The sequence below is a fragment of the Ochotona curzoniae genome, unplaced genomic scaffold, assembly GCF_017591425.1.
Source record: "Ochotona curzoniae isolate NIBS_2020 unplaced genomic scaffold, NIBS_Ocur_1.0 scaffold_3208, whole genome shotgun sequence".
NCBI lineage: Eukaryota > Metazoa > Chordata > Mammalia > Lagomorpha > Ochotonidae > Ochotona > Ochotona curzoniae.
In genome coordinates this window covers 14272717-14284982 of record NW_024467106.1, presented here as the reverse complement: position 1 = coordinate 14284982, position 12266 = coordinate 14272717, and the positions used below count along the sequence as shown (strand labels likewise).

General features: G+C 39.0%; 1 protein-coding gene across 1 annotated transcript in view; it reads right to left on the bottom strand.

Moving 5' to 3' along the window:
* Window positions 1-12266, bottom strand: part of ASTN2 (astrotactin 2) — a 936573-nt gene that overhangs the window by 347976 nt on the left and 576331 nt on the right. The window contains exon 13 of the mRNA XM_040963108.1: window positions 3490-3678. Coding sequence (XP_040819042.1) covers window positions 3490-3678 — 189 coding nt within the window. The remainder of the gene's footprint in view (window positions 1-3489; window positions 3679-12266) is intronic.

The window sequence follows — 12266 nt, the reverse complement described above, 5'->3', positions numbered from 1 at the left end:
GAATCTACTCCCTGGTATACTCAATCATGTGTCATACCACCCACTACAAAGATGGCTGCCATGAGAAACCAAAGTACATCAAACATGCATTACGGCTAGCATAATGGCTGGGACCTGATCCAACACCCTGATCTCAAATGAGAAAGGCTGAGATAAGAAGCCGGGTTTATTTGGAAGTCTGATTTTCTCACTCGCAATTCTGTCTGTGCCTACTTTGTTGGCTCCTTGCTGGACAGAGAAATGTCCTTGTAGTTCTTATTGCTCCCAAAAGGTGCTGTTCTTTGTCTTCACTTCAAATTCCAGTTCACAAGTCTAGTCCTCTGCGAAACTATTTTTCTTTCTTTGTCACTCCTTTCAAAAGAGTTCACAGGATATAATTCCTTGGCAGTAATGAACATTCTTTGGAACACTGTTTTGCAAATTAAATTTTCTTATTTATTTTCCAGTTGTGTGTATTATCTGTCAAGTTTGTAAATTCCTCCCTCAAATAAAAGAATAAGCTCTTATTTCTTTCTGTTGGATTCCAAACAGCATTGTTTTATTTGTCATGATATTCAAGACAGGGTCTCATAGAATATTAAAAGTGTAGAAAGCTAGCATTGTAGAGTTTCAGCATTCGGGTAGTATTTCATATAGACTGTAAATTTCTCTTAGAGCTTTCCTAACAAAGGTGTATCTGGTGCCTGCTTCCCTTGATCTTAGCCAAAAGGCCGAGAAGTGATTGGTACCTACTTCAACAAATGAATAGTAGTACAACGAGCCTTTATTCTGGGAACTAGAAGATCTAATTCTGCCAACAAAGTGCTTTGTGACTGCTGGGTATTTCTCGAATTCTCTCTGCCACACCTTTTGCATGCACCTGCTCAATGGACTTTACAACTATCTCTCCAAATTCTCTCTCCTCTGTAAAATTGTTCCTATTAACTTTGCCAAAGCCACCAAAACTCTCACATATCTTCTGTGTCACTAAATGACTTCCATGTCCATTCTCCGCTATGCCACCCTCATTGACATCTGCTTCTCACAGAGTGATAATCACGTTGAAAAGTGCCATGTCATCACGGCATACTCCTGCCACTCCACTAACTTTTGAAGAGTTCTCTCATTGTTAGAATAAAGACTTGGCCTGCTCAGACACAGAATGCAAAACAGAAACTTGTGCTCTTTTTCTCAACTTTCCCCTCTGGACTCACTTGACCCCCCAAAAGGCCCCTGGAGTATCTGTGATATGCTACCCTTTTAAATAAAGTTAAAAAAAAAGAGAGATGTAGCCTGTCAGAGTCCCATGTTCTATTCCAGCTTCTTGTCCTACTCAGCATCATGCACACCAGATCTTTTCATTTCATAAAGCCAATCAAGAGTTGTCCTTAAAGCATCTGCCTGCCTGAATGCCCTTTCAAGGCTAGTGCCTCATCCTCCACGTCTGAACAGTAGTTTCTGGAGCCTAACTACTTCTATCTCATCCAATAGATACACTCCCAACGTTATGCACCAAGTTAGATTTCACCGTGAATTACCTTACTGAAGCCCTACGTCTACTGCATCAAGTAAACACCAAGGATGCTCACTCTCATGGACACTGAAATGTCAGAGGCTCTGTGACATTTGTGTCTAGTTTTCCACTGTATCCCAATAACTTACATAGTTTCTGAGACATAGGAGGTGCTCACAGAGCATGCAATGAGAACAAGACTAGATGAATGTTATAGGGAGCTCTCTATCTTTATTTGTAGTCTCTAAAAAGAGGAAGTATGTTGAGTTTAAGAGGCAAAACTAAGGCTCTAGTGTCATGCATACTTACATCTGAATACCAGCTTTACATTTTACTAGCTGGTAATCTTGAGAAATTCACTCAACCTTTCTAGTGTTTGATTTTCAGTTGTAAAATGGTGGCTGCATCCCATATCAGTGTAGGTTAGAGCCCCGGCATCACCATTTCTGATATAGCTCCCTGATAATGTGCCAGGCAAAACACTAGAGAATGGCTCAAATGCTTGGTCTCGTGCATCCATGTGGGAGACATGGAAGAGGCTCCTAGATCCTGGCTCTTTACTTTTGCCTGGCCCTGGCTGTTGCAGCCATTTGGAGAGTGAAATACCAGGTGCAAGATCTCTCCTCTGCTCTGCTTTTCAAATAAAATAAAATATTTTAAAAAGAAAATAACATGGTGGCAATAATGTCACAAGGGGTCCTATGCATGAAGCTAAAATGGAATTATCCTGCCTTTCTCATTTCCTAGAAGGGAGTCTTTGTGGATTACTTTAAGTTCCTTCTTTTCATGTATATATCAGAATGATTGTCCATGCCTCATGGGTAATGGGGAGGATCATGAAAGTTAAGAGATGATGAAAAATGCATAGAACACCCTTCGCACATTCTGAGTTAACGTTAGTGGCCATTATTTCTGTTATTGTTACCATTATTAGCAGCAGTCGTAAAAACCCCACAGAGTAATTCTGGATAAGTGATAATTGTTATTGCCATTCTTACTATAATTATAATGATTATAATGTAGACAATAATGATTTACTGGTGATCTCTTTCTGGGTCTGAATTTGAGATTGACTGAAACGACTTCAAATGTGAGCGCTCTGCTTTCTGATATTATATTTCTATTTCATGCATGGGTATCCAAAGTATAATTTTGTTTTGTCTTTTAAAAAGAGGACACCTTTTCACACATGGAATATGTCTACTCTTTGTCATGATTCTTGAACACGTTCTCTGAAAGCTCTTTTCCAAGCAGAGCAGTCCTAGCTTCATCAACTACCTAAGGAAGCTTTAACCATCAGCATTTATGTCTAACTTTCATATAATCTGGCCAACCCAATCATTATTTTCTTATCTTTCATTTTATGAGTGATTCTTCTCGCGTGCAACTTCTCAAGTACCTCTGCGTTATTAACAAAAAGAAGTCTTTGACATTTGCTGAACAAAAAAGGAAATTTATACACACACGTAAATTGTATATGTGCATGCATGCAAACAGATAAATATGCAGAAAAGATGAAAGAGAATAAAGGAGGTGTTTGAAGAGAGTTCTGGAAAAATACTAATTTTTGATATGTCTAGATGATGAAATTTTTATTTTCTACTTCATTAAGTATATTATTTTGATCTGCCTGAACACAATACATAGAATATTTATATTTCAATAGACTAAAAGATTAATTATAAATTTTAAAATTTTATTAACTATTTGCAAGAGGACTTAAGATTATATTTCTAATAAATAACTCTTTAAAAGACTATATTTAAAATATATGGATACAGTTAGGGAAATGAAAGGAAAGAGAAGGAATGCCAAGGCCAGTGGAAATGGAATCCATGATATCCGATGCTCACTTTAAAGACTCCTTGGGTATGTATTAGTGAGTTTGTGAAGATATTAGTCAGTTCCACAGGCCTCCACACACATGGCTTCCTCCCCAACACAGATATTTTGGGTCAAGGGCTTAGATCATCAACATGCAAGTGTCTGCACCATACCTAAAGGTCATCTGGAAGACTTGGCCTTGATTCACATGCTGGGTCCGGTTGTTGTAACCATGCAGCATCTCTCCAAATAGGGTGTCGTTGAATTTGGAGTCAGATTTGAGGCACTTGGGGCCCTCACAGACATCTGAGAGCATGAGGCAGGATTTTCCATCGGGAGCCAGCTTGTACTCTTCCACACAACTGCATAAGAAAACAGACCTTAGAGTTAGCTCCATAACCTAGATACCCCCATTGGGAGTGACCTAAAACCAAAGCCTCCTTTTCCTGAAAAGCAGGTCATGGTTTAGGAATGGAAAAAGCTATTCTGGCTGGATTCTATCTAGGGCACAGGTGTCTAGGGGGAAGCACATTAATCCTATAAATTGCTAAATTCAAGGAAAGTCATTTGTGACATTTTAGAGGAGTCGAGGGGGATGCCAATATGCACATCCACACACAAAGCAAATCTAAAAAACTGTTTTCACGAACTCACAGACTTGAAAAAGCATGACAGACCAATTCACAGGGAATTATCAACTAAATTTTAAACGAGAATTTATTCCCAGCATATCTGTTAATCAAGGTTGAAGACTATAGCACAAAACAAGGCTTTCGTTGCCGTTGTAGCTAGAGGTGATCCTTCCAGAACCATGGAGCTACAGGCTCTGCCTCTTGAAATTAGCAAGGTTAGCAGACTCTTGGATGTCTAGCCACCCAGTCCTGACTGCTGAAATGAGCTTTATTGTTCAGGGAAAGAGGTGTTCCTCTATGCACTGAACACACAGCTCAATGAATGGACAATTGCAATTTGGGAATATTTGCAGAAATAATAAAAAAAAAAGATCTCTCCAGAAGGAATGGGTTGCTAAAGGAATGGGTAGAAATGAGGTCTCAGACTGATAAAAAAAAATCAGTACGGACACTGGATTGCTTCAGTGTCTTCCTTTTACAGAGCAGAACCAGGTACTGGGGTTAAAGGTATATAAATAAATAAACCAAGATGAGAATTGGCTGCATAAGCAGACACCTGCACAAATGTTATCTTTGTTCCTGTGACCCATGTCACATCATTTAAGTCCTCATCTGCAAAATGTGATAGACTCCCATCTTATTTTAATTCTTGAGGATGTTATGAGGTCACATGATACACTGACTGAAAAAAAAAAAACCAGGGATTACAATGAACCTAACAAAATAGTCACAGGCATGCTAGTAATGATTGAAGGTCTATACACTGAACATTTGCAAATTTATTTTCTAGCCATGAAGAAAAGGTAATGTAGACATTACTGCTGTATACCTAAGTAAAATGGAAAAGCATGTCGCCTTGTAAGTGCAACGCTGACATTTAAGCTCAGGTATGTTCAGCAACAAAGATATCTTTTTCTATTCTTGCTTCTTCTGAATCCAAGAGTTTCAAGTTGGATCCCTGGTTAAGTACGTGTGGCAATTTGAGGCAGAACAAGACAGAAAATCCTTTATTTACTTTCTATCAATTGGTATCAGCAGAGATCCATTTGATCTGACACAAAGAGATTCAGGAACTCATATGATAGAAGGAGAGACTCTATTAAGTGATTTGGAAAGAAAACACACCCAGTTTGCAGGAATCAGTAGCTTATGCTAGAGACATACAGCCCATCTGTAAAGAAGTAGACAAGCATAACTGAAAACTTGACCCAAGATCATTCTATTGAAATGCCAGGAACATCTCATGCATTAAACAGGCTGTCATTTGTTCCTTGCTATCCTAAACATCTAGTATCCTGAAATGATGCTCTATCTTTTTTATGTTCACAAGATTCTGTCCAACGAACAGTTCAAAGTTTCTCTGAAGGATGCCCTGACCACCATGGTGTCTTCCTCTTCCACAAGTAGCTGTTAAATGGAAGTAACCTCCCCGCATTAACACGTGCATGGCAGCAGTGCAGATGACGTGAGTGTGTACATCAGTGTAGAGCACATGCTAAGTGCTCTATGGAGTCTAGTCCCTTTCATTTGTCCCAAGAGGCTCCTAGCTAATATGCAGAAATGGTTCACACAATAGACTGGGTGGATCTCTCTCTCTCTCCGCCTCTCTCTCAACAATAAAACACACACACACACACACACACACACACACACACACACACACACACACACACAGCTATGCCTTTGTACCTATGAATAAACACATTATTATTGTAAATCAGTAAACACTGTCAAGGTCTGCAGAGTAACACATGTGGAAGCTCTTCATCCCCCACCACATACTTCATGCTCACTGCATTCTAGGACTTCTTCAGTGCCATGAAGTACAGCATCCACGCATACATATACATGTGTGTGCAGGTGTGAGCATTCCCTAAGAAGTTCATTACCACAACTACACTCTGCCAAGCTGGGAGACCACGCATCTGCACCTAATGCAGATTTTTGGCAATCTTTTTTCCAGTCTTGCTCCTTAAATGATTACTTGGCAGTGCACAATATAAATGTACTATAATGCTTTTAACTAATTTTTATTGATGGGCACTTTGGCTTTTATAGCTGTTTGTTAATGCAAATTGTGCCATAATGAAGATCTTCATACATCTATCATTGTGTACATGTGTACGTTTCACAAGACAGATACTTACAAGAAGGATTGCTAAGTCAATGTTTTATGAATTCAAACATTTGGATGGATCTTCTAAATGGCTGTCCACAGAGTCCCTATCCGTCTACAATCCCATTATTGATGAATGAGAAGCCCTAGCTTTCCATATTTCTCATGTTCATTATTGCCACTCTGGGCTCAGAAAAAAATAACTCATCTCTGTTTGGAATGGAATTTTTATTTCCCTAATGATTGGCGAAACTTAGCAACTTTTTATGCTATGGTTACTTGAATTTCTCCTTCTATAGATTGTCCATTTGTGTTCTCCATCAGTTTTGCAACTGTCTCCCCTTTTTACTGGTTTGTATATGCACTGTATATTTTCACTGTAGTTCTGTGTAGTTATTATTCACCACCCATACATATTAAATTTTTTCTTCCAGCATGTGCTTATGTTTAATCCTGTTTTGGATGTCTTATAACCTCTCTAGTTTGATCTTTAATGCTTCTGAATTTTGTGCAATGTGCACAAAATCACAAGTTACAAAATGAGTTTATGTTTACTTTCCTATGACTTTAAAACTTATTTCTGGCTTTGGCTAGTTAAGATGTACGGAGTTTATCTGGGGATGTTTTGAGACTGGTTATTTTAATTTAGCTATTTTAAATATGAGTATTCAGTAACCTGAAGGTCTCATCCTTCAACCTAATTTAAAATGCCATTTCATCATTTACTAAATCCCTTTACTCTATGTGAATACAGTTGAGTTTCCTCCTGTTTAACTCCATACGTATTCTTGTTGTCATTCTGTACTATTTTAATTACTATAACATTATAGTATATTTGGATACAGCAAATTATTCTCCCCTGCTCATGAACACTGATTTTCTTTTCCAGAATTTCTTGAGTGCTTTTTTGTTTCTTATTGTATAAATCTAAAATCAGTTGTCAAATTCCATGTGAAGTATTGTGGGGTTGTGGATGGCACTGCATTGAATTTGTAGATCAAGCTGGGAAAAACGTTTTCTTTCTGTTTTTGTTGGTTTGTTTTGTTTGTTTCACTTAATAAATAGGTGTTGAGAGCACTGAGCTAAGAATTATTGGTAACTATGTCAGAGACAACACTATGGATTCAGCACCCTTTTTGTTAGGTGACATGGCTAAGTCTCTCTTGCAATTGGACTGCAAGAACCACCCAGCTGGATTCTGAACAGCAGAGTCTGCGCTGCAGACATAAGGCACCACCAAATTTAGTATTTTTAAAACATTTTGTGGCTCCAAAATCCCGTCTATCTTTGCTTTGGCAAAGTTAGGAATGGCATATACTAGATGCAAACCAGAGGACTGAGAAAGGCATTTCTAGTCATAGCCAATCTTGATAAGCCTGCATGCTTCTGGTTTGGGGAGCCTCCATTGCTCACTTCAGCAGAGCTTTTCCATCTCCTCCTTCATGCAGCATCTCTGGAGCTTGAAGTCTTATACTTTGGAAACAGAGTACTCATCTCAACGTACCAAGTATCTTTCAAAACTTTTGCTGAAGTTTTATTTTATTTAAACAGCCAAGACTACTTCAGGCTGAAGATTTCCAAAATGATTATCTAAGGACCCAATGACTTCATTGATCACTACTACCTCCCAGGGTACACATCTGCAGGAAGCTGGAATGGAGAACTGAGCTGATACTTAACATAGGTAACTGGAATGAGATGTGGATGTCCCAAGGCAGTGGCTTAAACTCTGGCCCAAATGATCACACTTCACTGAAGTGTTTGGTTTATTGTCATAAAGGTCTTGTACCTGTAGCACGGGGCTGATTCATAAAGACTGAATACAGATGCTAGAGGTTAAACCATGTGTTTTGGATCTAGAGTTTGAATTCTGATTCTATCATTTATAAAGCAAACTCTCTGTATTTCCTTTACTTTCTTACAAGACAGTTCTACTACCTCATTGAGTCACACTGACGTCTAAAAGATTTAGCTCTGAAATATAATTTGCCTTGTAGGGAGATGGCATATGTTATTGCAATTCTCTTTTATTTTTGGAGGATTTTTTTTTCACATAGGTTCTCTCTTTTCATTTTTTAAAGATCTTTAAAATTTCTATTACAAAAGGAGAGTTACAGAGAGGAGAGACAGTGAGAGGGGTCTTCCAGCCATTGGTTCACTTTCCAAATTGCTGTAATGGCAGAGTGGAGTTGAGCCATCCTTCACCGTACTCCCAGGCCACAAGCATGAAGTTGGATACAATCAACCGGCGTGCGAACTGGAGTCCATATGGGATGCCAGCATTGCAGGCTGAGACCTAGCCTACAAAGCCATGGTGCCATCCCTTGGCTTACATTTTCTAGTTAGTTAATACTTACTTGAGAAAAACTATCACTGAGTTTGTAAATTGATTTTTCATCCTATCACCAAAAATCAGTGTTGATGTATCTTGGAATTTTCTAGCTGTATAATCATATGTTTGCCTCTTTTAGGTATGAGAATTATGGAATAAGTTCAGTTAGTACAAGATCAGTTAATAGAAGACACAGGAATTGCATCTTTGATGTTTTGGTAGGGTTGTCTACCAGGTCCCCTAGGGTTGATGGCTACCTCCCTGATCAAAGATTTGTACATCACACGTAGCTTTAGAATTTCTTTGTGACTCACACTTGATCATTTGTATTTTCTAAGAATATAATGCATCTGGCCAAGATCTTAAGTGTATTATTGTAAAGTCATATATGATATTTATGCTACATTTGTTTTCACTTCTGTTTTCCTTCCGGGTATTCTCTGCTCATACCTAATGTGTTCATTTGTATTGTGTCACCCTCTCCTCTTTGAACCAGCTTTTTGGATTGACTTATTACAGCTCTTTTTTCTTCTTTCTGTTTCATTGACTTAAGCTTTTATTTGTGTTAATTTCTTCCTGGCTTTATTTGCTTTGTTTTGCATTTCTTTCTCTGTCTTACAGAGTTGAATGCCTCATTTGCTTATTCTCAATCTTTCTGCTTCTTAAGAAATGTTTGGGGGACTTCTGACCACAGCTTTGCCACATCACACATGGCTGATAAGCGGAGCTATTCAGTTCTAGACAGCCAATCGTTTGCGTTTGATTTTTCTATCTGTTTCTCAGAAGACAGGCCTTCCTTTTAAATAATTCACAGAAGATAGGTTTTTCTTTTAAATAGTCACTGCTTTTCTTTGTTGCTAACTTATTATTTTAATTTCTGTTTACTTTTACTTACCTGCAAGAGAAAGTGTGTGTGTGTGTGTGTGTGTGTGTGTGTGTGTGTGTGTGTGTGTTTCACTTATCTGCAGCAGTCAGGGCTGGTTGAAGCCAGAAACTGACCTGACATAGGTCTCCACATAGGTGTCAGGGTCTCAATTACTTGAACCCTCAGCACTGCCTTCCAGGGTCACATTTGCAAACAGCAGGAGCAAAAGCAGTACTTAAATGCAGGTACATGATATGGGATGTAGGCGTTCCAAACAGCATCTCACCCACAAGGTCAGTTCCCTGCCTCCTTGTTGCTAGTTCCTAACATGTATTTATTCAGGTGGCTTACTTGCAAGGCAGGGGAGGAGGGGCATCCCATTCACTATAATTTCTAATATTATTGCATTATATTCAGAGACTACAGCTTGAGTAATTTCTATTTTGGAGTATTTAATGGGACCCATGTCCTTTCATTAGAGGAAAGTTGAAAGTGTCAGGTTCACATTTTACAGCCTGATAAACTTGTATTCCAATAGAGTCTGTAGGGGCACTCAATGTAGCATTGTGCATTAAGCTGCTGCCTGCAGGAACAAATCTCATTTGGGCAAGAGTTCAAGTGTAGCTGCTCCACCTCTAATCTAGCTCCCTACGAATGACCTGGGAACAGCAGCAGAAGATGACCTAAGTGTTTGGGTCCCTATACCCTCATGAAGAAGCTCCCAGCTACTAATTTTGGTGTGGCCCAGCCCTGGATGTTGTGGCCACATGGGAGTACACAAGTAGATCTTTCTTTCTTCCTCTTTCCCTCCCTTCTTGTCTTGCTCCCTTTCTCTGTAAGTAAATAAGTAACTAACTAAACAAATGAATCAGTACCTAAGACAAAACTGACAAGAGAGGCTGTACTACCTCCTATCTGCATGTCCCTGCGGAGGCCCTGTGTCCTAATCTACTATAATCAACATATAATGTTGTCTACAGAAACAACATTATATGGCTTATATGAGAATTACAGACTAAATTCTCTTTCGTACAGTAGCCCAGTAGTATAGTGCTTATCATGCCATTGTATATCGTGATATAGGAGTATTAGCTACTTCCAGTCCTAAAGTACCGTCTTCTCTCTAGGTTCAGCAGACAAAGTTGTCACTGTTCAGATTTTTTTCTTACTTCAAAGTCCATAATTGGCAAATTTTTACATGTCATTTGTAGGAAATAAATTAACACATACCATATTTATGCATATATAATTACTATATCTAATTGTGTGTATTACATGCATATATAAAATGTATATTTATAAATTCAATCTTGTTCATGTTCAATCTTGCATGTAAGACCTCAACGCTTAGTGGAAATCTTACTCGTATTAATGAGCCAGTTGTGTGTAATAAGTAGAATTGACCACAGAGGTGTGGCCTGGATCACCCAGGGGTGGACGTAATGCAGTCACATGGTCCTTATAAGGGAGAGACAAAAGGATTACAGCCAGGGAAGCACCCAACCTATAGCACCAACATTGGTGATTCAATAGGGCTGTGAGGCAGGGAACACAGGTGACCCACAACACTTGAGAAAGCTAAGAAAATGAGTTTTCCCTAAAGATGTCAGCAGGAAACACAGCCTTGCCAAAGCCAAGATGTTAGGAACTGTGAGTTCCTGTTGTAAACCACTAAGTTCCTGAGGACTGATAGAACTGACAGGAAATACACAACCCTCAGAGAGGAGGAGCTCCTGTTCTCAGAGGAGAAGGTCAAGGATAACAGGCCCCAATGGACTCACTCCTGGAGACACGCTCGGTTGTAGTGCCAGGTACTAAGCTGGGAGTTCACGGTTAAGGTGAGCATGTGGGAGCTTCACTACCACACTACAGGGTCATGGTGACTTCCGTTTGCCCAGGAGCAGGAAGGGATTGTAGCTTAGGAGGAAACAGGGAGAGATAAAAGGCTGGGATATGCTTAGTAAGAACATTAGAGATATAGGGGGAAAAACTGGGTGTCATAAAGGCAAATGATTTTCTGTTTTGAAACGTGAGCAGTTCTCTCCCTCAAGTCACCTCGGGGCATGGGAAGATAAATGTAAAGGTCTGTTTAGTTGTTGGTTTCTTTTTTAAATTTTATTTTTGTACAATGCCACATAATTATACAGCTCCTTTAGAACATTCTGTCGTCTGGGAGATTTTCTTACAGAAATTCTAAAGAGCGTAGGCTCTCAGGAAAGCAGCCAAGATCTGCATGAAACTATATTTATACATATGCCAAAATGCGAAGCATAAAATAAAGTAAGTACAAAGATACAAACTGGGCATTTTAGCTGAAGGCAACAAATGTGTTACCCTTAACATACCCATCACGTTTTAAGGAATACTAGAACAAGATGGGAGTTTAGAGATTGAACCATAAAACTCTAATGTGTTTAGCCAAGAGCATGCTTGTATTTAATTTTCATGGAAACATAGTGAGATGGGGACTTCTGTTCAAACATTGTCACTGAGTACCCTGAGCCTTGGGACATTTAATTTCCGTGATCAATGTCAGAATCTCCACTTGCATCTACTTGCTCTAAATCCTGTGCTCTTGCCACTTCAGTATGAATAACTTCCATCAATCTCCTTGCTTTTGAAAGAAGGAAGCAGGGACCTCTACAGGACAATGTGTAAGTTCTTAAAGCAGAGAATGTTTTAATTGAATCAGCTATTTTTTTAAACATGATCATTCACTCCTCACAGATTTATGAAATAAATAAGATTATTTATTGATAATCATGTACTATACAGTACATTTTAAAATAAGGGAATCAAATAAAAATAGAGAATTATTAAGGGTTAAAAATTTAGCTCAGTTGGTACAGCAAGCTAATCCTCCTCCCAGTGGTGCTGGTATTTAATATGGGTGCTAGTTCATGTCCCAGCTGTTCCACTTCCCATTCAACTCCCTGCTTATGGAGTGGGAAAGCAGTAGAGGATGGCTCATGTCCTTAGGACCCTGCAACCCAAGGGCAGACCTG